This window comes from Protopterus annectens, chromosome 8.part0 (genome assembly GCF_019279795.1).
Source record: "Protopterus annectens isolate FY-2018-M chromosome 8.part0, PAN1.0, whole genome shotgun sequence".
NCBI lineage: Eukaryota > Metazoa > Chordata > Ceratodontiformes > Protopteridae > Protopterus > Protopterus annectens.
In genome coordinates, this window is record NC_056741.1 from 295882847 (window position 1) to 295910378 (window position 27532).

Consider the following 27532-nt stretch of genomic DNA (forward strand, 5'->3'; position numbering starts at 1 on the left):
AAGCTTCCACGTGAGAGCAGCAAGTCCTCCCCAGAGATTCCTACTGAGATCCCTCCCAAACGCATGTGCAAAAGGAGGCACTTAGAATTCCCACTGGAGTCACCTCACTCGCCGAAGATGCCGATTTTTGGAGGAAGGGGAAGACCCCCCCCCGATCATGTCTTTCGTCATTGGGGGGGGGGGTCTGCCCAGAAACCTACCTCAGACAAATCGGTGTTCCTTGCATTTGGTGCAGGACACTCTACTTCCTAGGTGTTCCCTCCCATAGATCCTTTAGTGGACCTGTTAACATTTCAGGTGTGGAAGGAATTTGACATGGTGGAGCCCATCCCCAAATGCCTGGATAAAGTTTTAAGCCCCTGTCAGGTCAGACTGGAATAAGGGGTCCCCAGTTGATGCTATGGTGGCTGCCACTAAGAGCTCTCTCAAGAGAGCTTTTCAGTTCATCCTCTGTACCGAAAGTCAAGGGCGATGGACCACTTTGGGAAGCAGGTGTATGCTTCACTGACTTTCCATAAGCGTGCTGAATTGCACTGCACATGATTCGGCTGCAGCGAGTCCTAGTGAAGGAGGTCACTGAGTCGACCCCCAAGTCCATGTCAGCGGAGGACAAGAAGTTTTCCCCTCATATGGCTACTAGAGTCATTCTTGTGCGTCTCCTCTCCCATGCTGCTGAGGGAGCCACTAGAGCAGCTGGTGGTACAGGCATTGCCATTAGACGACATGCCTGGCTCTGGCTATCGGTTCTCGGAACCTTTTAAGAAGTCCTTCACCAATGCCCTGTACAACGGCTCCTCCCCGTTTGGAAAGTCCTATGTGAGACAGAGTGAAGGATGCGGAGACTGCTGTTGAAATCTGCTTCTCCGCCCCTCAGTGATTCTTCTCTAGGAATCTGTGAGGGACCAAGATGTGGTTCTGGAAATCTTTCCCCACTGAGACACTCTGGACTCTCCTTTCCCTGGGGGTGGGGGGGGTGCAGAGGGGGATAAGATAGGTGTTGCCCTAGAGACAGAGGGGGTCCAAGAAATGGGTCTCTAACCAAAGGTTGCCCGACTGCTCGTCTCTGGAGGCAGTCTGGGACCAGTTATCCCTAAACCTGAATGGGTAGTCCATCACAACAGATCATTGGGTGTTGCAGGTTTATATTGGCTTTGAATTAAGAAAAACACTAACAAAAATAGTCTTCCTGGTAAAAAAAATCCTTTACTGGTCTTTCCTGGTACCTCGTCTGAAAAGCCTTCAAGGGATAATTGATGCACAAGAAACATAATCCTTGTATACTAAATCAATCCACCGTTTATTAATTGCAATAACATCCAAGATTGCAAATGATACACCGAATGTGACACTTCACCTTTGCAAAACAGTATCCTTGTCCCACACTGTTCCCAATTATAAATACAGACAAATGCATTCTGATTTATGCTTTCATGTTAAACATTTAAATGTTTAAATTTAACCTCCAGGTTAAGACCTGAAGGAAATAGTGTTTAACTTGTCCTTGTATGTATAACTCCCCATGTTGGTGTATGGCTAATGCACTGAGTAATAGAGGAATCTGAACCCCCCATGGTTAAGACAAAAATGGTGAGCAACTGGGGTATCCATCTCCTATGTCCCTCATATGTTCCAAAATGGGTTTTTTAACCTGTCTGTCCCGTATACCACTTACTGTCAGAACAACCACATCCCACAATATAAATACCACTCCGCTGGAATGACTAAGTGAAACTTTGCGTTCTATCATTGATCTTATTGCCATGTAAATCCCTTACCCTGGGACAAACTTCCCATTTGGAACAAGGTAAACATCCTACCAGACCATCGCGGTTTACCTTTTTGTTCCTGTTAAGCAACTGCTTCAAATTCCAAGAATTTTCTATATGAAAAAATTGTTTTCCGGAAACGCGCCTTTAGTCGTATCTCCCTGCACAACTATATGCCAAAACGTTCTAAATTCATTAGAAAACGAACAAAGAACAATTTATCACCACCTTTTTTTTTTTATGCCACCACTGCCCCTCTGAATACCTAAAACTCTTTTCTCTGTCTTAACCAACAACTTGATAGCCTGTAGGTAAGTTTGTTCCTTACTTTAACAAGCCCCCTGCCAACCATATTTTTATCAGACATTTTGTTGAAAATATGTTTGCATTCCCCATACGGTATTGAATCTAGTAAATGGGGGGATGCATGCTGGAGGCCAATAAAATATTGGCCGCAGTTTCCTTATGGTAAGGTCTGAACTGAACATATTTATCCCGTCCCACATAAAGTTCCAAGTCCTAGAACTGAATCACCTCTCTGCTGGTCTTTAAAGTAAATGACTGCCCAAAACTGTTCCCTTCTAAATCAGCCATGAATTCCTCAAAATGTCCCATCTATATACATCTCATAATTACACTGTTTGAAAAAAAAAATGTTACTTCTCAGAAATTCATGACTATGATAGTATAAGGAGGAGCAAATGAGGCACCCATAGCGGTGCCTCCTTTCTGCAAAAATAACTCCTCCTCGAAAAATTGTGTCAAACTGAATTCCAACAATTGTAAAATATAGCTAGTTCTAGGACCCTCACTCAGCATCCTGGCTACAGCCACCTTGTCCAAAGTATGACTGATACTAGTGTCCAAAGTATGACTGATACTAGTGTCCAAAGCCTTAATGTCCACACGCCTAATACAAATTCAGCTCCCAAGGCATCCCCCCAACCAATTCACAAAATTCTTGACTGTTCTTAATATGTGAAGGCACTCGTGAGACATAATTTTTCAATTGTTCATACAAAAAAATTCATAAATTTTGTAAATAACACCCCCCCCCCCAGACATTATCGGTCTTCCCCGGGGGTTCATTAAACTTTTGTGAATTTTGGGGATGGTGAAAAATCTGGCTCTTGACAAACAGTCTGACATCCTTCATACTGAAAAACCTTCACCCCTCTCCAACATTTCTAATAGTAGGGAGTTGAACTCAGCAATTGGGTCATAATCCAACTTCAAGTAAACCTCATCATTCAACAACTGAAATGCCATCTTATACTTGTCATTGGATAAAATGACCCAGTTGCCCCCTTTGTCTGCCTGGGTAAAAACCAGGTTCTCATTGTTCTGTATGGTTTGCAACGTTGCCCATTCCTCTTTAGTTAAAATATTACTTTCTGCTTTTTTACAAAAATGTTGTTTTCGCGTTCTATTTCTCTACACAGTGTTTTTTCAAAACCAGTGGCAGTATTCATAGGAGGAATAAAATAACTCTCAAGGAACAGTAGGAACTTTTAACTGTCCATAACCTGTAATGAATCCCGAATCCCCCCCCCCCCCATTATAGCCATTGTCAACTGTATGCTCATGATCAAACGTAAAATTATGACATTCATCTTCATAAGATTCCAAATCATTGATGACAAAAATGTTATCATGCAGCTGTTTTAGTCCATCATATCACTTTCCTCCATTACACCAGTTAACTGCATTTCATTTATTCTGAACACTTTCATTATGAAAAAACATTTGCAGATTTAATTTTCTACAAAGATGCCCTACTTCCGGAAATCTGCTAAACTAGGGAAACATGGGCATATATTTTAATGGTCTTACTCGGTAAACATTTAATACCTTCATCTATTTTTGAACACTACAAATTACATTAATTGCAGATTCTATCCAGAGGCTATTCAATCCCAAGCCACCTCTACCACCAAAACACCTCCTTGAATGTTCCACCCACTCACAGGGAGGATGCAGCACTGGAAATGGCAAAGCTGCTAAGAAAGTGAGTCATCCAACCGGTCTCCCTCGACCACTCTGGATCAGCCATTTATTCCAGGGTTTTTTTTGGTGACAGAGAAATGGGGGGCCCCAAGACCAATTTTGTATTTATCCACCTTGAACGGTCAGGAACCAAGGTGAAATTCTGGATGGTCACACTTTATCCTGCCCTTTCTGCAGGGGAATGACTGGATGTCCTCAATCGACTTCCAGGATATGTACCATCATATCAAGATGGACAGGCACTCGGATTTCTCCACTTCCAGCTAGGACCCAATTATCAGTTCAGAGTGCTCCTTTTGGTCTCACCACAGCTCCCACAGTGTAAATGTCAGTAGTAGCGGCTCACCTGAGACTCTGGGTATTCGGGTTTTCCCCTACCTGGACGATTGGCTCCTCACTGCCCCTTCCAGGCCTTCAACTTTGTCAAGCAAGGGACTCCTTTCTTCTATTAGCCTAGTCCTTCCTTCTACTAGCTTAGAGGTTAGGCATCACCATCAATCTCAGCAAATCCTCTCTGGCCCCAGTTCCGACCTTAGACTTCATTTGGGCTTTGTTTAGACACATTTCAGATGAGTTTTCCTTTCTGTAGGCAGGATATGGTTTGAAGCTACATGTTCTTCGAACTCCCTCTCAGACAGCAGTAGTAGTACTCTGGGCATTGGGGTCCATGGCAGCCCCGATCAATCTTTTACCCTTGGAGTGTCTTCACGTGCGGATCCTTCAGTGCACCCTTTCCGTACAATGGTCCCTGCTAGATCTCCCATTGTCTCGCCCTGTTAGAATTTCACAAGTGTTCAGGAACTCTGGTGGTGGATTCATTGCCCGACCTGGTCCATGGATGTTTCGCCCACCATTCCCCAAGGCCACAGTGACTACAGAGGCCTCCCAGCTGGGGTGGGGGACATTGCTCGGGGAAAAAACAGATCAAGGCAGTGGTCCCCCTACAAGACCAGTTTGCATACCAACATTCAGGAGATGAGGGTGGTGCTTCTCCCGTTGCAGGCTGTTTATGCCCATCTTCCCTCTAGAACGATTGCTATCCAGACTGACAATAGGTCAGTGGTCTGGAACATCAACAAACAAGGGGGAGCAAGGTCTTGCCCCCTTTGTTGCAAAGCCATGAGCGTGGGAATCTCCACCGGCTGTTTTCTGGTGGCAATATACATTCCAGGATGGTTCAACATTCTAGAGGACAGGCTCAGCAGATCCATCCCGATGCCTTATGAGTGGTCTCTGGTAGCAGAACAGATCTTTCACAAGTGGGGTCAGCCTTGCTGAGATCTACTCTCCTTCCAACTGCAGCGAGTTCTTTGCTCTGAATCCCCCTCGGGGGGGGGGGGGACCCCAGAGATGCTTTGATTTTATGCTTGGCCTCCCAGTCTTCTATAATGCTCGCAGGCTAGGAAGCTTTGTGATCCTCATTGCCCCTTTCTGCAAAGTCTGGTTTCCCTCTCTTTGGTCTCATCTGCTGGCTCCACCATCCCTCAGGGATTCCCCATCCAGACCTGGACAGTCTAAAGCTCACTCCTCCAGTTCCCATGATTATCAGGACTCCTTCTCTTGTCAAAAGAATTCTGGCGGCTCGAGTCTTCCGCCATGTAGCTGTACTATAGCAAGTGAAATGTTTTTCTATATGGACTTTGCAGCATGCATTGGATCCCTTTACTTTTCCGGTTTCTGCGGTGTTGGAATTCTTCTTGGAGATTTTTTCAACAAGGCGCCAGTTTGTCCACAGTCAAAGTTCAACTGGCTGTAACTTCTAATTTTCATGTGGGGGAAAATATGGCTTCCTTGGCGTCTTCAAGCTTTGCAAGACTAAGGTGCCCTTCTTCGGAGACCTCCTGGTGAGGGATCCTACATCACTGTGGGATCTTACATTAGTGCTTGAGGCTTTAGTTTCACCCCCTTTGAACCTGCAGTTTTGGATCTGCAGTTTCTGTCCTGCAAGACTGCATTCTTGGTTGCCATTACTTCTGCCAGGAGAGTGTCTGAACTTCAAGCCCTATCAAAGTCCCTTATGATTTTTCTTGAGGACAGGGTGTCTTAAACTTTAATCATATCAATCTTCCAGTCTTTTTTTCCAAATTTTCAAAATAAGGGAGAATATAAATTGCATTTGTTGGATGTAAAAACAGTTATGTTTCTATTTGCACAGAACAAAAGCTTTTTGTAAATCTGACCAGCTTTTTTTCGTGCTCCCTTTTTAGAGAAACCAGTCTCCAAAGTTACTATTGCCCATTGGATTTCCCAGTGTATCAGTTGGGGGTATTCTGTCAGGTGATTTACTTGCCAGGTCAGGTGAAAGTACATTCTACTAGATCTGTGGCCACTTCTGCAGCTTTTTGGTCCACAGTTTCATTGGGTGAGATTTGTTCTGCAGCTACTTGGTTCTCATCTCATACCTTCATTTCACATTATAAGTTGGACATCCTATCCAGGAGCAGAGCATCTTGGCTCCACCATGCTCCGGAATATCCTTCCATGAGGGCCTCCCAGGTGTTTAGTAGCTGGGGACTCTGTCCCCCAGGTTGAAGACCAAATGAAGACTACCACTTCAGATAAAGAAGTTATGTACTATAACATTCCATATGAATATTTCATTTGTCTTCATCCACTCCCCCTTCCCCAGGCCTTGTCTGAATTGTTTGGCTTTAAGTATAGGTGAACACCTTTGGGGTGCCCTTTTGCCGTTCTTTGTTCCAGAATTTTTCTGGTAGTGAGATCCTGTTGGGTCGGATGTGAGTAATGGATTGGACAGTAAACTCTATCTGAAGGGAGAAAGGAGATGGGCATTGTGGGTAAGGGGAGGAGCTTTGAGCATCTTATCAGATGCTGGATATGCGGCACTCAGATCCGTACGGATCTGTGAACCCACTGGTTGAACTACACAGATGGAATGTTATGGTGCGTACATAACTTTTTCTCTTCTATCCATAGACCATGGTAACAGATGCTTCTCTTCAATGGTGGGGGATGGCATTTTGAAGGGGAGACTGTCCAGGACACACCTGGTCTTGTGTCCTAGGCCAGTCTTCATAGCCATGTCTTGGAAATGAGGGCACTCCTCCTAACATTGTAGGCCTTTCAAGACCTTCTCCCTTAGGGTGCAGTCACCATTCGGACTGACAGTACATCAGTAGTATGGTATTTGAACAAGCAAGGAGAACACTATCCTGTCCTGTGAGAGGCGAACCTTCTGCATCACAAGTGGTCTTTGAATCTGGGCATAGCTATGTGGATTTCTAGCTGCTGTGGATGTTCTTCGTGTTTCACTGTTGCAGAATTCTAAAGTCTAGGTCTGGTGTCGGTTGATGTCGCCTCTTCCCTGATGTCCGTGCGCCAGGGGTATAAAAGATGAAGCGGACGCCATTTTCTTCAGTCTTTCTTGCTGCACGGTGCCCAAAGCAGAAGCAGCTCGCAAGTGCGGGTCGGCCGACTCCTGAGATTTTCATGTTCGAATTTCAGATCCGAAGTCTTCAATAAAAGCCAAGTACCCTGTTGGGGAAGCTTTTTTTTCTTGCTCCAGACCGATGTCAGAAAAAATTAATAATTGTATTTCTTGTGGGAAGCAAATACCTCATAAGGGCTTTCATTCTTAACTGTATTCCTTGCCTAGGCCCTGACCACAACATTGCTAGATGTCCTTCAAGGATGCATCTGCAGTCATCACATATGGGTTGTCCTGCCTCAGGCAGCCCTTCGGTCAGCCGGATTCCAAAGTCTGGGTCTGGCCTCGGCTGAGTCTCACTTCCCCGACGTCAGAGCGTCTGGGGTATAAAAGCATCAGCCGACGCCATTTTCCCCAGACTTTCTTGCCGCGTGGTGCCCGAAGCAGAAGCAGTTCGCAAGTGCCGGTCGGCCAGCTCCTGTGATTCAGCTACCGAAGACTTCGAAAAAGCTAAGTACCCCGTTGGGGACTCTTTCTTGCCTCAGCCGATGTCAGATAAAGTTAATAATTGTTTAACTTGTGGGAAACAAATACCTCATAAGGATTTCCACTCTTACTGCCTCCCCTGCCTAGGCCCAGACCACGACGTCTCTGCCTGTTCAGCCTGTGCTTCCTTCAACCGACAAACTCTTAGATGTCGGTCGGAGTTTGCAGAGAAGTTCTTTGGGGCTAGTTTTGCTTACAAGATGCCGTCGGAGACTCCGACTTCGCATTCCGTTAAACGGAAGGACAAGGACCGACACACGCGGGCCGCGGTTTCGGCTCTAACCGCGGTCAGGCCTATCGTGAGTGTCTCGGTCTCGGCTGAAACAGAGTCCTTGGTACTTAGATTATCGAAACCGCACAACCGACTACCTCGGCCCTGGAGGCCCCGGCCGAGTAGGCCATTGAATTACCTACTGAAACTGGTGTCCAGGAACCTTCCGACACCATTCCTTTAGACAAATCTACTCCTGCACGTGGTGCAGCCAGACTTCCTGCATCCATGTCCATTAAGGCTTTCTCTAGGGCTAAAGCTGCTAAACTTTCTAAAGCTTTGCCTCTCAAGGTTACCTCTGAGACCCTCTACTGGCTCACAGATTCTTGGCTTAGCTGAGGATCTTATCTCCTTAATTAGAAGTTCTCAACCTCCTCATCCGGACAGGGGCTCGCAACCACCTCCAGACAAAAGGCCCAGGGTTGAGCCCTCTGACCCTCACTCCTCAGATGAGTCCTCTGATGGCTCTATTCTGTCAGACCACCAGGAGGAGGCTTACTCAGCCTGCGAGGATTCTGATGCTGAAGAATCTATTCCCTCGGCCTCCCCTCCTGAAGAGTTTTCCTTTGGGGAGACATTACACTCTGAGAGAACATTTCCAATGGCAGGGTCAGGAATTCTCTGATTCTAGAAAGAGATTAAGGACCTTTTTACATTTACCTCAGCATAGGCCTTTAGCTATACCTCCAGTTTTGAATGTCATTGATGATGTGTACTCTGATGCTAGTGCAACCCCTGACTCTCTCCCTCCGGCTCTGGCCAAGCCTGATAGGTACTACAGGGTCCCGGACTCACATTTGCACCTGTACAAGGCCCACTCTGCTGATCCAGAAACTATTTCCCAGGGCCCAAAAGGGGTTGCAGCTGCCACTGCTAGAAATCCTCTACCCTCTGAAAGGGAGTCCAGAGCTTTAGAGAGATTGGGTAAAAAAGTGTATACTTCTGCAACTCTTTCCATGAGGGCATTAAATTGTCGATTTCATATGATACAGTACCAAGAGTATTTGTTAGATGAATTGCATAAGAAACTGTCTTCTTCTGAACCCCTTGATCGCAAATCCCTTCAGGATCTGGTACATAACTCCCAGCAGGTTAGTAACCATTTCTTGCAGTGTGGTTATGATGCATTGGAAGCTTCATGTAGGTCAGCTATGACAGGTGCAGTCATACGTAGACATGCCTGGCTGAAGGAACAATCTCTGCCAGACCATGTTAAAGCTAAGCTTTTGGATGCTTCTATGGAAAAGCAAAAATTATTTGGTTCCACGGCTCAAGAGGTCTTGAAGAAATTTGAAGAAAAGGCAAAATCTGTGCAACAGTCAAAGATTTTCTGCAAGTCCAACCACCGAGATTCAGAAGAAATTGGCCTACTAAGAATTGGTCCTTTCCGGACTCTGACAGATCTCATAGGCGTGCCAGTGGTAGAGGGCAAGTTAGAGGCTCCTACAGAGGCCGTCAATGGCAGCCTCCCAACCAGAGAGGTAGTGCAGGAACTACAACTGCTACACCAGGACAGAATCAATGACTTTGTGAGAAGCACCTTTGGGCGGAAAGCTTTCTTTATTTTCAAACAATTGGCACAGCATTACAAGGGACACATGGACACTGCAAATAATAGACAAAGGATACAGGTTCCATTTCCACACATTGCCAAAAAGAAAAGGCATGCCAGACCTGCCACCAAATCAGAAGGCATAGGCTTTGAAACAAATTTCAAACTTAATACAAATGAAAGCTATAGAAAAGGTACCTCTTTCAGAACAAGGCCAAGGATTTTACTCCAGATTATTCCTTGTTCCAAGAAAAGAAAATCAATGGAGGCCTATTCTCGACTTGTCCGCACTGAATACTTACCTCATTGTGCCAAAATTCAAAATGCTGACTCTACAGCAACTCCTTCCCATGCTGGACAAGGGGTCTTGGCTGGTGACTCTAGACCTCAAGGAGGCATACCTGCATGTCCCTATCAGACAAAGCTGCAGAAGACACCTCAGATTTCTTGCAGGGTCAGAGCATTATCAATTCTCAGCATTGCCCTTTGGCTTATCTACTGTGCCCAGAGTATTCACGAAATGCCTGGCATCAGTAATTGCACACTGCAGACTTCAGGGGATTCAAATTTACCCATATCTGGACGACTGCCTTATACAAGCGGACAGCAAGCAAACTTTGTTAAAGGACTTGGATTATGCCATCCACCTACTGCAGGCCTTGGGATATACAGTCAACATCCACAAATCAAGACTTGTTCCATCTCCAAGAATAACTTTTCTGGGTGCGGATCTAGACACAACCACCCAAATGGCCTATCTCACAGAAGAAAAACAAAAACAACTACCGGATTACTTCAAGAATCTGACAAGACAAACTCAGCTGACTGCAAGGAAAATCCTGCAGGCCCTGGGTTACATGGCATCTTGCATTCTTCTGATTCCACAAGCAAGGCTGCATATGAGAAAATTACAATGGTACCTAAGGAGTTTATGGACTCAGCACAGTCAAGTTTAGAGACTTTGATCCCACTCATTCCATGCCTTCAAAAGGAATTTCTGTGGTGGGCTCAAGCCTGCCAGTCAAACAGTGGGTTGCCCTTCAGCAAGCCAAGAGCCAACCAAACCATCACTACAGACGCTTCAGACCAAGGTTGGGGAGCACACATGGAGGGCAGATGTATCCAAGGGCTATGCTCACAGAGAGCTGCAAATGCACATAAACCAAAAGGAAATGCTGGCAGTGATGCACGCAATCGAGGCCTTCAAACAAACTTTCTTCAAGGCCACCTACTCATGAGGACAGACAACACCACAGTTATGTGGTACATAAGCAAGGAGGCACCCATTCCTACCCTCTTTGCAGACTGGCAATGAATCTATGGGAACTTTCCTTGAAACTCAATATACAGCTGCAGTCCCAGTTCGTGCCAGGGAAAGACAACATACTGGCAGACAGCCTAAGCAGAAATACCATGGATGCACACGAATTGATGCTGCACCCAGACATCTTCTTACTCATAACACAGTCATGGGGAAGGCCGAAAATAGATCTGTTCGCCTCCCCCCAGAATCATCAACTGAAGAAATTCTGCTCAAGGACATACCACCCACAAGCATGGAAAGTGGACGTTCTCTCTTTCAGCTGGAAAGCTCTAACAGTGTATGCTTTTCCACCTCTCCCATTAATTACCAAGGTCTTACTGAAGATCAGAACAGAGCAGCCCAGAGTGCTTCTGATAGCTCCAAACTGGCCAAGACAGCACTGGTAGCCACATGTCACAGACGAAACCGTGACCTCTCCCCCTATGGCCACTTCTACTGACACAGCACAATTTCAAGACTCTGCATTCCAACCTGAAAACCTTGCAGCTAACTGCCTGGAAAATACCATGACTCCTCCTCAGGATAAGCTATCCCAGAGAGTGAAGGATATTATTATGGAAGCTCGCCGGCCTTCCACAAGGAAGGCATATTCTGCAAAATGGAAAAGATTTCACACTTGGAACACAACAAAGGGCCTAGATGCGACCGTGATGAACATGGCACATATACTGGAATATTTGGCAGAATTGTTCCACAACGGCCTTACTCCTCCATTAAGATACATGCCTCAGCAATTTCAGCAGAATACAATGTTGATCCACCTGTCTTCTCTCATCCTCTCCTGAGACAGTTTCTAAGAGGAATCAAAAACATCAATCCTCCAAGGAAACCACCTCTACCTGCTTGGGACCTTAACTTCGTGTTGGAAAAACTAACACTTCCTCCCTTTGAACCAGCAGCATCTGCAGATCTACAGTTTCTGTCTTGGAAAACTGCCTTCCTTCTAGCCATAACCTCAGCAAGAAGAGTTTGAGTTACAAGCTCTAATGGCAGTACAGCCATATCTTAATTTTCATCAGGACAGAGTTTCATTGAGAACCAATCCTACATTTATGCCAAAGGTGGTATCCAGGGTATCTTTGAACCAAGCTATTCACTTGCCTACTTTCTTCCCACAACCACAAAATAAAGGGGAGAAACTCCTGCACACCCTGGACATACACAGACAGTTGCACTACTACTTGGACAGAACTAAAAGTTACAGAAAGACTGACCAGCTGTTTGTAGCATATGCTGCTGGGGCACAAGGAAAAGCAATTTCCAAACAGACAATTTCAAAATGGATAGGAAATTGCATTCGTTTTTGTTACTCCTTTCATGGAAAAACTGTGCCAGCTAATTAGACCTCATTCCACGAGAGCCACAGCCACCTCCACAGCCTTCCTAAGAGGGGTGGCTACCAAGGACATTTTAGAAGCTGCTACATGGAGCTCCGTGCATACATTTGCCAAGCATTACAATTTACCTTTATACTCCAGATCCAGAGCAGGCTTTGCTACGGCAGTCCTGCAGGGTATTTTAGCTACACCATCCTTTACTTGGTACCTCCACCCCCAGATTGGCTATGGTATTCTACCCATTTGTGATGACTGCAGATGCATCCTTGAAGGACATAGTACAGTTTTGTACCTAACATAAATGTAGATGTCCGATAGGTATGCATCTGCAGTCAGGTTTACCCTCCCTCCTTCCCCTCTGTGGTATACTTCTTGGGTACTTACCCCTCTTATAGCTAGCTGGGGGGATCTTTTATGGTGTATTTGTTTTTTATATTACTGTGCATGTTTGGATTTGTTTTTGAAAATGCATCTCTCCAAATTTTAGCCTTCCTTAGAGGGCACCTGGCATCTGGGGCAAGAAAAACTGAGGAAAATGACGTCGGCTGATGCTTTTATACCCCAGACACTCTGACGTCGGGGAAAGTGCGACATCAGCCGAGGCCAGACCCAGACTTTGGAATCCGGCCGACCGAAGGGCTGCCTGAGGCAGGACAAACCCATATGTGATGACTGCAGATGCATACCTGTCGGACATCTACATTTATGGTAGGTACAAAACTGTACTTTGTCAGTTTTGTAACCAGTGCACTTTTTTAAGCATCTGTATGATTTTGCATTTCACTATTTTGGCAGAAGATTTAATTGTACGAATTCGTCGGACCAGCCGACTACTGGAATTCACAAGAAACTCAAAGAAAAGACCGGCATCCGAGGTCTAAAACAAACTACAAGGCTTCTTCTAGTTTTCAGTGAGGTGCCTTCGCAGCCCCTGACTACGTCTTCTTTAGACCCGCAGGCTGCTACTGACTCCCACGTGGAGTCGACCAGGCCACTGGAAACTCAAGGTATTGCACCTTCGGAGACTATTCCCTCTGGGTCCAGAGCCGCTGAGTAGGCATCAGCTTCTGAGGGTGTTTTCAGACCTCAATTGTATGTTAAAATGACTTCAGCTTCAAAGGCAAAGACTAAAGCACCTTTAAAGACAAACCAGGACAACAGCCTCTTGGACAGGCCTCCATGCCCAAAAAACAGATGCTCAAAATGGCCGAAGACTTAACTACTTTGATCAGGGGTTCCCATCCCCCTCCTGATAAGAGGCCTAGGCAAGAGACTGACTATGACTCTTCAGATCAGGTTTCCATTTCATCTATTTCCTCTTCTAATCAGGAATACTCTCTTCCCCCCTGTGAGGATTCTGATGCTGAAGAATCTATCCCTTCAGCCTCTCCTCCTGAGGATTACTCCTTTGGGGAAACTTTGAGGGAGCATTTCCACTGGGAGAGCCAAGATTATTCGGAATCAAAGAAAAGGCTCAAACTTCCTTTTACTACCACAACACAGTTCCCTAGCTATTCCACCTGTGTTAGACATTGTAGATGTATTTTCAAAGTCCAGTCTGACCCCCGATTCCTTACTTCCAGCTCCTGTTAAGCTGGACAGATACTACAGGATTCCTGACTCTCATAAATTCCTTTTCAAAAACCCTGCTGACCCAGAATCTCTCAGGGGTCCCAAAGGGGTCAAGGCTTCCACTGCAAAAAACCCTACCCCCTCTGACAGGGATTCTAGGGCTCTGGACAGATGGGGAAAAAAAGATTTACACTTCTGCTACCTTGGCTATAAGGGCTTTAAATTGTCAGTTTCATATGCTCAAATGTCAGCAATATGTTCACTGCTTGAAAATGTTGATAAATTCTGAATGTGCAGAAAACAAAGAAATGCAGGATTTATTGCATGGAGCTGAACAAGTTGGAAAGCATACTTTGCAATGTGGTTTTGATTCTCTGGAGGCCTCCTGCAGGGCCACTGTTATGGGTTCTGTCATTAGGAGGCATGTTTGGTTAAAGGAACAAAATCTACCCGATCATGTTAAAGCAAAATTATTAGATGCTCCATTACAGCATGCTACCTTGTTTGGTGTTAAAGAAAATGGAGAACAAAGCTAAATCTATGCAGACAGTCAAGGATTTCTTATAGGTACAGCCTCCAAGATTTAGCAGACACTGACCTACAAAGAATTGGTCCTTTCCAGTGTCAGGCCACAAAGGGGCAGATACAGACGCCCTAGAGGCAGATCCCCAGCCCCAAGGTTCATACAGGTCTAAACATTGGGGTGCTTCTACCTCCAAAAGTGGAGACTACAAATCACACCCATACAGGAAACGGTCCCAATGACTTCCACCTGCCTGCACCAAGCACTTATCTTCTGGCAGCACCTTTAGGGGGGAAACTAGCACATAATCCAGGACAAATGGGTCTGTGACATAGTGTCACAAGGCTACAGGTTTCACTTTCATACCCTGCCAAGGGCAAACGTTTGGCCAGACCTGCCAAAAAATCAATGTGCAGAGGCACAAAAACAAGTCTCATCCCTCATGGACATGAGGGCCATTCAACAAGTACCAGAGCAAGAGCAGGGACAAGGATTTTATTAAAGACTGTTCTTAGTACCCAGAAAGACAAATCCTGGAGACCAATACTGGACACATCTGGATATACAAAAATTCAAACTGTTGACTCAACAGCAGCTTCTGCCCATGCTGGGCAAGAAGGCTTGGCTTGTGACTTTAGACCCAAGAGGCATACCTGCATGTCCCAATCAAACATGCAGAAGATACCTCAGATTCAAAGCTGGCTTAATGCACTACCAATTCTCTGCAGTGCCCTTTGGCTTATCTACTGCATCCAGGGTCTTCACGAAGTGCCTGGCATCAGTAATTGCATTCTGCAGACAAAGGAATACAAATATATCCTTACTTGGACGACTGCCTCATTCAAGCAGAGAACCAGGACATTCTACTGCAGCATCTGGTGTTTGTAATGAGATTACGAACATGCCTAGGGTACACAGTCAATGAAAAGAAATCAAAACTAGTACCCCCTCTCAAGGGGTAATATTCCTGGGTGCAAGCTTAAATACAACTGCCCAGATGGCTTATCTCACGCCAGATAAAGGCAACTATTTCAAACTGTTGGCAACGAAGGCCCAGTTATCTGCAAGAAAAATTCTACAGGCTTTGGGCTTCGTGGCATCCTGCATTCTACTAATTGCATATGCAAGACTGCAAATGAGGAAACTTCAGTGGTACCTAAAAAGTGTTTGGACTCAACATTGCCACAGCCTGGAAACAATTACACTCATTCCCTGCCTGCAACAGGAGTTTTGATGGTGGGCAAACGCCTGTCACCAGAACAAGGGACAGCCATTCACTTTACCCCCAGCCAGGCAGACATTAACAATGGATGCATCCGATTATGCCTGGGGGGGCCCACATGGCAGAAAGATTTATACAAGGCACATGGTCCACAAACCAAAAGCATCTACATATCAATCAAAAAGAGATGCTAGCTGTTCAGAATGCCCTGACAGCCTTCAAGGACCTACTTCATCCGGGACAGCTACTGATAGACAGACAACACCACGGTCATGTGGTATATAAACAAGCAGGGAGGCACTCATTCTTACCCCCTTTGCAGACTAGCCATGACTTTGTGGGGCACAGCATTGACTTACCAAGTACATCTGCAGGCACAATTCCTGCCAAGAAAGAGAAATACTCTGGCAGATTAACTAAGCAGAAACCTCATGGATCCCCACGAGTGGAAATTGGGTCCACAAGTCTTCAGTATGATAGCAAGGAAATGGGGATGCCCGGACATGTATCTATTTGCCTCTCCTCACAACTGCCAACTAAAGAGATTCTGCACAAGGACTTGTCACAGACAAGCATGGAAAGTGGATGCCCTATCTTTCAGCTGGAAAAACTTAGCAGTATATAGGTTCATAGCCTAGTATGAACCTATCTGCCCTAGGGCATTTATAAGCCTAGCCAGAGTGTTTGGCTTTTGCCACCCATTTTAAATTAATTTTGCTATGCCCTTTTTCGAGGTTAGTATACTGTGCCTCTGTCTAACAGTGACACAGGAGTGATACCCGGGGTAAACCTACGATCTCCCATCCACTCATCTCTATTCCTCTTGAGAGTCGATGAGGGACTCTGCCTAACCTGGACTGGGATTTTATTCCAGAGTGAAGGGAGCCTCTGGGTTATGAGTCTGTCCCTCCAGCATGTCCTACTTATTTCACTGCTGAGGTTCAAGTCTCTTGGGCGCGTAGCTCGATGGGATTTGGATTTTCTGAGGTGCAGCATGTCCATTAATTCTGGTTTGGACATGGCTTTTACGTCGGGCACAGATCGCCTCTGAGCAGGTGGTATGCCACTGAGTAGAGCTGGAGTTTCTTTAACCGGGTAGCATATGGCATCTGTTTGAGCCCTTTGATCCTCTTGGTGAGGTACTTTTGGGGTCTTTCCAGTTGCTGCAGGTGTCTGGTGAGGTACATCCCAAAAGGGGCATTGTACTCAATTATGGGCCTGATGAGGGATGAGTAAAGAGGCACTATGACCTCCCCTGATCTAGATGTGAATCCCTTCATGATTAGGTGGGCTATATAAAATGTTTTCTAACCACTTTGGCCACGTGGTTGTCAAATGAGAGATTGCTATCAACTTGGGTCCCCAGGTCCCTAATTACTTCTGTACTTAATGGATTACCACCTATGTGGTAATTTGTGGGCACTTTGTTTTTGCCAAAGGGGATGACTGTACACTTTTTGGCGTTTAGCTTGAGGCCACGGCTCTGGCACCAGTTGTCTGTTTCTATATATGCCTTTCCTCCATTCCCTCTCCTCCCCAAGGTACTCTTAAAGGTCAGACAAGAGAAGCCAAAAGTGATACTGATTGCCTCAGACTGGCCCCACCAGTACTGGTATCCAATCCTAAGGAACTTGTCTCAATGCCCAGCCTGGACCTTGCCTCAACTACCTCATCTACTGTCCCAACAAAACAATCGGATCCTGCACAGCCAACTCAAGACCTTAAATCTGGCAGCATGGTGGATAATGTAGTCCTACAAAACACACCTCTCACTAAAGCGGTGATGGATGTCATTTTGGAGGCCAGGAGGCCTAATACCAGAAAATCTTATGCTGGAAAATGGAAGAGATTCTGTGCTTGGAACCAGGCACAAGGAATTGACAACTGTTGTACCAAATATTCCACAGATTTTGCAATACTTAACTGAGATGCTGGACATTAAAATTCATGCCTCTGCCATTTCGGCTCATTACAACACAGAGCCACCAATCTTTTCTCATCCTTTAAGGCAGTACCTCAGAGGAGCCAAAAACTTAAGGCCTCCAAGGAGATCACCAATACCTGCATGGGACCTCAATTATGTCTTAGAAAAACTCACCCCGCCTCCTTTTGAGCCAGCCGCTACAGCTGACAAAGTTTATCTTGGAAAACAGCTCTGCTTCTAGCAATAACCTCTGCAAGAAGTCTCAGAGCTACAGGCACTCATGGCTGTAGAACCTTTTTATCATTTTTTTTTTTATCCAGACAGGGTTTCTTGGTGGACAAACCCGACATTTATGCCTAAGGTAGTGTCCAGTGTGGCCCTTAACCAAACTATTCATCTGCCTACCTTTTATCCAAACCCACAGAATAAGGGGAAGAGAATTCTGCATTCTTTGGACATACACAGACAGCTACACTTCTACTTGAACAGAACCAAAGCGTTCAGAAATAGAGCAATTACTAGTGACGTGCTGCAGAATCACAAGGAACGGCCATCTCAAAGCAGACTATTTACAAGTGGATAGGCCACTGCATTTGTTTCTGCTATTCACAACATGGCAAGCCAGTGCCTAAGGGCATTATGCCACATTCAACCAGAGCAGCAGCCACTTCAGCAGCCTTCCTCAGGGGAGTACCAACCAAAGACAGAGGCTGCTACCTGGAGTTCAGTGCAGACCTTTACAAAGCACCATCATTTACCACTCTAATCTAAATCCAGAGCAGGCTTTCCCACTGCAGTTCTGCAGGGCCTCATAGCCACTCCTAATGCTATTTAGCTCCAGCCTCCCAACCATAGCTTTGGGATTCAACCCAGTTGTAATGACTGCAACAGTGAAACACGAAGAACATAGTACAGTTGTGTACACTTACCATAAATGTAGATGTTAGTGTATTCACTGTTGCAGTCCAGGTTACCCACCCGCCACCCCCCATATCTTTGCTGGAACTTATCTGTACTTCTCTAATCTGTACAACCTGTGTGGTGTATTTGCTTGTAGAGAAGGCAAAATATGCTTTGGCGCATGCATGCTTTATTGACATTTTTAGCCTACCCTTTTGGGGGCACCTGACATCTGGGGCAAGAAAAAATGGTGTCTGCTGCATCTTTTATACCTATACCCCTGGCGCACTGACGTCAGGGAAGAGGTGACAGCAACAGACGCCGGACCTAGACTTTGGAATTCAGGCCAGCCGACTGAGGGTAGCCTGTCAGCAGGATAACCCAATTGTAATGACTGCAACAGTGAATACACTCTAACATCTACATTTATGGTAAGTATACACAACTGTACTTTCCCCCTACTACAGTCTGATTTACATCCCCAAATGTATCGCTTTCTGTTACCTCTCTAAAAGTTATGCACTTCTGCATGCAGGTCCTCTGTACATTAAGTTTCTTCAGAGGGTAGTCTGTAGGATGACTGATCTCAGCCTGTTTGTAGGATGACCATGCTCTCCAACCCTGTTCTGGCCCAGACAAGTTTAGTTCTTTTTAGCTTCAACTTCACATACTCTGGGTCCTGGAAACTTCCATATAGGATTTCCTAGACTTCAGGTCTGTCCCACCAAAGCCATATACTACCTCAGACTAACCGCTTGGTTTCTAAAATTGCAGTGATGACAGTGTTATCATATCATTCCCCAAAGCCTTCCACTAGAAAGACTTAAGCCAGCAAGTGGAAGAGATTATTTGGGCCCGTCAAGGATTTGAACCCTTTTTATGAATTCTTGATGTCCTGGATTTCCTGGCAAGTCTTTCATTCCAGTTTCACCATTCCAAGTTCATTTTAGATGCCATTTCCACTGTTCACACTAGCATGGATAACATGTCTGTGGTGACCCTGAAAGATTTGTCACACTGGCATTGATATGTCTGTGGTGGCTCGGAATATTTGTGGCTTTTCTAAGTGGCATCTTTTATATCCACCTTTTTGTGATTTGGTCTGTCAGCCATTGCAAGTTGACCTCCTTTAGAACCAGCAATCAGTTTCTTTAAAGCTCTTGTCTTGAGATGGTGGTTACATCAGCAAGAAGTGTGAGCTGCAAGCACTAGCCTCTTCACCTTAAGGATCACCCTTTCCTTTCCACATAAGGTATCCTGATTGTAATGTGAATCAGCTCATTCACTCACCTGACTGTAATGTGAATCGGCTCATTCACTCACCTGACTGTAATGTGAATCGGCTCATGCACTCACCCGACTGTAATGTGAATCAGCTCATGCACTCACCCGACTGTAATGTGAATCAGCTCATGCACTCACCTGTTTTCTTTCCCAGTTTCAGTAATGAAGAAAAGTATTTATCATTGTTTTGTATGTGAATTAACATTGAGATTGTTTGGACAGCACCAAAAAGTTTCTTAAATATGACTTGGCAAGCCTGTTTCTGAAGTGACAGTACCCAGTGGCTTTGATTGGTATCTCCTTTGCATAGTCCCAAAAGGGATTTCTCTGCCTGTTAAGGCTAGAGCTCATTCCACCAGGGGTGGTATTTTGTGAGGCAGCTGCTTGGTCTAGTACTGTGCTTGTGTGTCCATTTACAACTCTAGCATTAAATCTAGGTGGTTCCACCACTTATGTTTTCTCCTAGGACCATCCTGGAGTTACTGACCTGAAGGGCTGTGTCCCACAGGTTGAGAAGGATGGAAAAACATTGGATGTGAAAATGTGTACTTGACCACGATGATAGATTTGTGTTGTCTGCTGTCCTTCTCAGCCATCCTTGCTCCCTCCAGATTGCACATGTAGTCGGCCACAGATAGTGATAGTCTAGTCTGTATTAGAGGGCCCTCTTGCTGTACTTTACCTATTACCTGGATATATTTTCCTTATCAGTGGTTCTAGGGGTAACTATGAGGAAATCTTAACGAGATGGTTATAACCATTACATAGAGGAGAGGGAGCTCCAGGACCAGCACCTGATCTGATGAGCCTAAAGTTTGAGAATGATGGGTAACACTTATTTGTTTCACTGTAGCAAACTTGATAAAACATGTTTTAAATAAACTAAGCTGTACTTTCAATACACACCCTTCAAGATTAGGGTGGTATAGGGTGTTCATGAGTTTTGTCACTGAAATCACAGGTATCTGGTAGGTTTTTCCCCATCAAACCTTATTAATGTGATTTTGTTCTAATTTGTGATTGCCATTTGATTCTTTTACTGGTGGTCAGTGGTTCTATTTAGTTTTTAGAATTGCTTTGATTGCATTCATTGTGCAGTTGTTAGAATGTGAGATGCCTTATAGACTGTTTCTGTTTTTCTTAGGTACGTTTCCCAGCATCTGGCTGGCTTCCTCAGCATAAGCTGAGTGAACTCAGGACCCTTTTCCCACCCACTGATGAACCAGTGGTCACTGAGGACATGGAGGAAGTTAATCTAGTTAAATTTGATCATACAACAGAAAACCGGCATCACTATGGCAAACAAGTTTATGAAGAGGATGAATACTTAGAGCCACGTCAGCATGTTCAGTGCAATACCTCTTAAGTACAAAGTTTACAGAAACACTGTGCCGTGTGTTATTATGCGACTGGAGAAATGCACCTTAAGATGCAGGAGTTCTGCCACCACAAGCAGAGAGTGGATTTTCTGTGAAAGTGAACATTTTTGTCTGTAATAAAGGATGCAGCTGCGAACAACCAGATGTGCAACTGTTGAAATTCCTGAATCATTGTTGCAAGGGAAAGACTAGGACTAAAGTAGTCAAGTTTTTGTCTGCTTTCTCAAAACTCCAAGTGGGCAGTTGTAACAATTGTATGGAATGCGAGTTGTAATGGAGTCGCATTGCCTAGCAAGTCAAGCTGATTTTCATGTAGTGGTGGTATTGTAAACCTCCCTTTGTGAAGGGCGACATGTGGAGGAGAGGAACAAATACAGTTCTATGTATTCTGTCTCCTCCTTTAGCATTTTTCTCAACTGAATATAGATGTGAAAAATTTACATTTGGATGGTTGATATGGACCCAAAGTGCTTTGTGATGTCTTCAATTCACTGCACAAATAGAATTTTCTTTAGGCTGAATGTTGCATTTTTTTTGTGCCTCATTGAAAAATTACTTGCAAAATAATGGCAGCTGTTAAGTCACTTATGCAAACAGTAGTAGGTCACAAGCCCTGTTAGGTGAACCTGGTATTGAGCGAGTCAGTTTTACTGGCTTGATTAGGAATGGCATCCTTCTCTATTGAGAACAGGGCATGTTTTAGGATCAGAAAAAGTAAACTAAGCTACTCAAGTGTGGGAGAATGGAGTAGATGAATTATGAGTTATGAGCATGCATACCTTCCTTAAGGAAAGTTTAACATGCAGTTGGTTGGATTTGTTGGAATGGGTGGGGGGACTAAAACATACCTGAAAAAGGTCCCTGGACCAGCCCACCACCTAGCTCTAAAATAAAATAACGAGTCTGGGCAACAAGCCGAGGAACTGATCATCTTTCCCAGGCAAGGCGTGGAGACTCTAAATGTACCATTTACTTGGTTGCCATATGTGTAGGCTTAGGAGGGAGAGGAGATTGTACCATAGATAGTTAATGCCTAACTAGGCAGCTGCTCTAAAACTTTAGAGGCAACAACTCTTCAGAGTGTAAAAGGTGGAGAACAGGTTAATATTCTGCACAATAGTCACCCTTCATTTTCCATTTTTGGGGACTCTGCTAGGGCACTAAAGAATAAAAATAGTGCAGGACAGCTTTTGTGAAAAAATTACGCTGTTACTTTTGAAAGGCTTTTAGTGCCCCCCCCCCCCCGTACTTATAATTGATTATTGCTCCCCAATCTTTTGCCCCTTTGTGATCAAGAAAGAGTAAGAAAATCTAGGGTCAGTGACTATCTTGGTAGTTTTATTTGCTTTGGCCTAAAGTTGACTTATTTCCCCATGAACAGTTCTGTAGTACTAGTTTGGTTTGATACACACCTGCAAGCGTTTACTCTCTTGTAATGTGTTGCTAACACCCCTCAAATAAAATCTGGGATAAAGATTATTTCTACCTGAGGATGTTGGCCAAGCTTGTGGGGGGGGGGGTTCACAAATCCTGCATTCCTTTTCCGACAGGAGAACTAGCTAGTACCAAGGTTCCCATTCTCTCCACACCTCCCCTTCCATGGCCTGTCACTGCTATTAAAACTTTGCTAAATAAATTGGAGTTGTCAGCACTGCCAATAAGTTGCGCTGCACTGTTGGGCTGACAAATTGACTTTCATGAAGTGTATTTAGCATCAGATTGCTGCCTTTTTGGACATCAATTGAAGTATTTTTCTGAATTTGAAGTAAGTAGTATGTATTGTGTAGTGTTTTAGTGGTGAACAAGTTTGATTCGTTTGCTAATGAGTAGCTGATTTAAATTTTAAGAGCAGTCTTATTCTGTGTTGTAAGGCTGTTATGTAAATGCTGTAAATAAAAATGTTTTTTGAACAAATTTTAATGTTTCACTTCTGTTTGTGTGATTACTAATTTTGCACTTACAGGATCTTAGGTTTAACTTCCACCATGGAATGATTTCTTAAGATTGCCATTAAGTATAAAAGAGGTGACATTCAGAAGTAAAATAAATAGAGCTGATGTCAATTTTCATTCTATCCTCAACCTGTGGGTTCTGATCTGAAGGCCTTTGCAATAGCTCATGGCAACAAAAAAGGTCTCTAGCTCCTCCCTTAACCCTAATGCACCCTTCCCAAGTTACCTTGTCGCTTTCACGCAAGATGTGGTTTATCAGTAGCTTTTGGGCAGTTAAGAAATTTTTAATATGTTCTTTTAAAAAAAATCTAAACTTCTCTTGCTCATGTATCTATCCCTTACCGAGCAGTTATCCAACGTGTACCTTAACCCCCCCTTTACTTTTCTGTACAAAAAGCACTTTAGTAATACTATTTTGTATTTCTCTTCTGCACCTTGTATGTATTCTTTTTACCATTGTTGGCAACTCCTTTTTTTTTTTTTCTTGGTGTCTTTTTTTCATGTATATAAAAAAAGTTGTGGGTGTCTTTCTATTCTCATGTTGCAGTATTCATAACAGTAGGGAGGTTGCTGCCTGCACCGGACATCTGGCCAGTATGCCAAAGGCTTAGGAGCAGGGGTACATGTTTTGTTGCTTGTCAGGGCCATAAACCGATGTCTGCTTATAAAAGTGACATCTGCACTTAACCCTTCAGAACATTTCTGCTGCAGTGATCTACAGACCTCCGATAGCCAGCTCTGGGAATCTGTTTTTCAGCCGGCTGATACAGAAAAAGTACCCCTTTGGGCTTTTTGTTACCTTCTTATTGCTTTTCAAGCATACATGTCAGCTAGGAAGGGAAGTGTGCTTGTGGAAGACAAATTCCACACAAGGACATGCATGCATAAGTGTTTATTCTGTTTAGGTGAAGGCCACAACCATACATGTTTGTTTAGGTGAAGGCCACAACTGTATATGTCTTGCGATAATTGCAAGTCCTTTGTACCTTGGCTGCCTTTAAAGCTTGCTTTATTAGAAAACCAGAGGCTCCGGTGTCTAGCGTTAGGCATGGAGGGTGAGGTAGGTACCTCTGAACCGCTTCGGAAGAAGACCAAGAAAGTTAGGCCTGACACCCAGGGTCTCACCGGATGCCTGTTTCACAGATAGAACAGGGAAGCATGGTGGAAGCCGGTTTGGCGGAAATGCAGAGTACATCTGCTGAGGTTGATCAGTTCCTGATGGCGAGGGGGGAACCACGGCACAATGCATCAGAGGAGCCTACTGTAGCTTTTCCATCCTCCCAGGTGTCTGCCTCTAGGTCAACACATCCTTCCACTCCTTTAAAGATGAAACCGAAATTAAAACATAGGGAACATGGAGAAGCTGAACCAACTCCTGGATGGGAGTTTTTTCCCAAAATCTTTTCAGGGCCTTCCACGCCCTCCAGTCTTTGGTTCCTCTACCAGCTCTACACCTGTGCAGGCTTGGAGGATTCAGAAGAACAACTCTCTTCCTCTGAATCACTTACCTATTGCTCCCAGATAGAATCCCCCAAGGACTTCATTCCCCTCAAGGACTTCATTACCCCTGAGGAGAAGGACTCCTGAATCTCCAGGAGGAGAATTCTCCTTTGGGAACACCATTTCTCAGAGAACATTTAAATGGCAGGCCTTAGATGTCTGTGAAACAAAAAAGAGATACTTTGAATTATTGCAGATAGACCAGCCCTCTCCATCATTGCAGATGGACCAGTCAAGCTTCCAGCCATTCATGATGCATTTCTGGCTGTATCCCAGACCCCTAATTCTCAGTTCCTCAGGCTACACAGTTCTTATTCAAGAACCCCCTGCAGACCCTGCTGTTGCAGTGTTGGCAGATAAGCATCCTGATAGCTGCCCTCCATTTCCCACCGACAGTGAAAGCACATTTATGGATAGACTGGGGAAGAAGGTATGTACTTCCTCTCTAGCCATTGGAGCCCTAAACTATCAAATTTACATGGCTAGGTTTGTTTTTAGATACCCTGTCAAAAGCTTCTGCAATGATTCCAGATGTGCTAGACTCCTAAGTCACAACTCGCTGCCCTGCTCTCTAATGCTTCTCTGGTAACCAGGCACTCCATAAAGTGCAGTTATGCGGTAGAGGCTTCCTCCAAATCAGCAGCCTCCGGTTCTGTCCTGAGAAGATATTCTTGGGTGAAGTTTCAGCCCCTTCCCATGGATGTCTAGACCAAATTGCTAGATGCTCCTCTTGATGAGGCCCTTTTCGATGCAGCCTCTGCAGAGCTCCTTAAATTCCTACAGGAAAAGGGCATGGAGTAAAGCACTTGTTACACTCCTATTCCTAGGTATCATAGGAATTACCTTCAAAGGACCACCTTTGTTAGGAGGTAATTATCTCATTCTAATGCCCCATAGGCTAAGGGATGGAGGGTAACCTAGGAGACACTCCACTCCTAAACAACCTTCCACCTCCACTCCAACGTCCTTTCAGAGGCAGACTGACCAGACAGAGCCCTTCCACTATGACTCAAACCAGTTGTCCAACTCCACTCCCTTATCCCTCCACCTCCCCTTTCCCTATCCTTCTGGTGGAAAATAACCTCAGAACTTGGATACTTTCCATCATCCAAAAAGGGTACTTTCACTTAGGCACTTCCTCCCTTCCAGGGGACACCCCAAAATTCTACAAGGTAGATTCATCTCTTCCCTCCAATTTTGGGTCCTCTCCAAACTCCGGGCACCATGGGAAAGACCTCCAGAACAAACGAGGGGTTTTATTCCAGGATATTTTTGGTTCCAAGAAAAGATGGCCCATGGAGGCAAATTCTGGATTTGTCTTTACTCTCTATATTCCTCAAGGAGCCTGCCTTCAATATGCTCACCTTGCATCACGTGCTGCCCCCTTATCCTTCAAGCCTTCATGGTATCCCTGGATCTGAAGGATGCTCAACCTTCATATTCCTATTCACCCCAGCTACAGAAAGTTCCTACGCTTTTCCATGGGTTCTTTTTATTTTCAATTTTTTGCTTTGCCATACAGCCCCCAGTGTATTCACAAAGAGCCTAGCCCCAGTTATCCCCCATTAGAGTACAGGGCATTCAAATATATCTGTACCTAGACAACCTGATGCTCAGGATTGCCATACCCTCAGTCACCACCTAGGCATGGTGTCAAATACCCTGGCAAACCTGGGGTTTACTGTGAACCTGGAAAACTCACATGACACCCACCCAAGACCTGGTTTTCTTGGGGTGCAGGATAAAAACAAACCAGATGGCAGCCTTCATTCCTTGGTAGAAGCCATCACGCATAATTTCCAAACACTCCTATCCCTCTAAACATTATTAGCCAGGGAATGCCGACTGTCCTAGTCCACACGGCATCCTTGATGCCCATGCTTCCCTTAGCAAGGCTGCATATGAATTTCATTGGTTGCTGATGTGGAACCAGCATTCACACTCCGGGTACTCTAATCTCTCCTACCATGCCTGAAAATATAGCTGCAGTGGTGGATTACAGCCATATGCCTCAATCAAGGTATATCCTTGCAGATTTCTCCACCATCACAACAAATCTTCACAGATGCTTTGGACCTAGGTTGGGGAGCTGTCCTACAAAACCACAACAAACAAAACAAAGTTCAGACAGAAGAGTGGTCCTCCCTCAGACAAAGGGACCACATCCGTATGAACAAGCTGAGGGCCCTTCTGCTAGCCTTGCAAACCTTCCACACAATTCTACCAAGCACACTTTAAAAGTTGCCACAGACGATGATTGCCCTGTGGTGTATCAACAAGTGGGAGGGGGGTACAAAGTCCTACCTGTTCTGCAGCCTGGCAGTTAAGATTTGGTCCCTGGCAGCAGAACTGCACATCCACCTGCAAGCAGTGTACATTCCTTCAGCAGATAATGTGATGGCAGACACTCTCAGCAGAATCTGTGCACCCTCTCATGAATGGATGCTTCATAGAGAGTTGTTTTTGGGGCTTATTCACAAGTGGGGTATTCCTCAGGCAGATCTGTTGGCCTTCTCCCAGGACAGGCAGATGCCTCTGTTTTGCACAAGGGATCCACATTCACAAGCTTGGAGGGTGCACGCCTTCTCTTTCTTGGGTGGGGGATGTATCTTTATGCCTTTCTGCCAGAGTCCTGAAGATTGAGAGGGACAAACTAAAAATTCTGTTGGTGACTCCCTTTTGGCCAAGACAGCATTAGTTTCCCCTTCACCTACTAGCCAAAGGCAATTGCCAACGCTTCCTATAAACTCAAATCCCTTGGAACTGGTCACCACTCCCACAAGAGGTGACAACATATTGGAACTGATCATCCCCAACATGTATCAATGTTCCGCACCAGAGGTAAACCCCTCGCTGGTAAGATCGGACCATAAACTAATCTCACTGGACATCCATATCCTGACCCCACCCCCAGTCAAGGAAACCACTGTGAAAAACTTTTCAAAAGCAAACTTCTCAAGACCAAGGTGTAAAGTTTCAAAGCCCCCCATCTAAAGGATAATGCTGCCCAAACAGCTGAATCCTTTACAAATGCATTCTGAGCACCTACAGGAATACATGGATAGAGCCATCCCAAGTAAAAACA

At 44.9% G+C, this 27532-nt stretch overlaps 1 protein-coding gene across 4 annotated transcripts in view; it reads left to right on the forward strand.

The window, feature by feature from the left end:
- Window positions 1-22909, forward strand: part of LOC122808766 (dnaJ homolog subfamily A member 1-like) — a 206852-nt gene extending 183943 nt beyond the window's left edge. For all 4 annotated transcript variants that reach the window (XM_044079793.1, XM_044079792.1, XM_044079795.1 and 1 more), the window contains one exon: window positions 20761-22909. In XM_044079793.1, coding sequence (XP_043935728.1) covers window positions 20761-20982 — 222 coding nt within the window. In that variant the 3' untranslated portion in view covers window positions 20983-22909. The remainder of the gene's footprint in view (window positions 1-20760) is intronic.
- Window positions 22910-27532: the final 4623 nt, after the last annotated feature.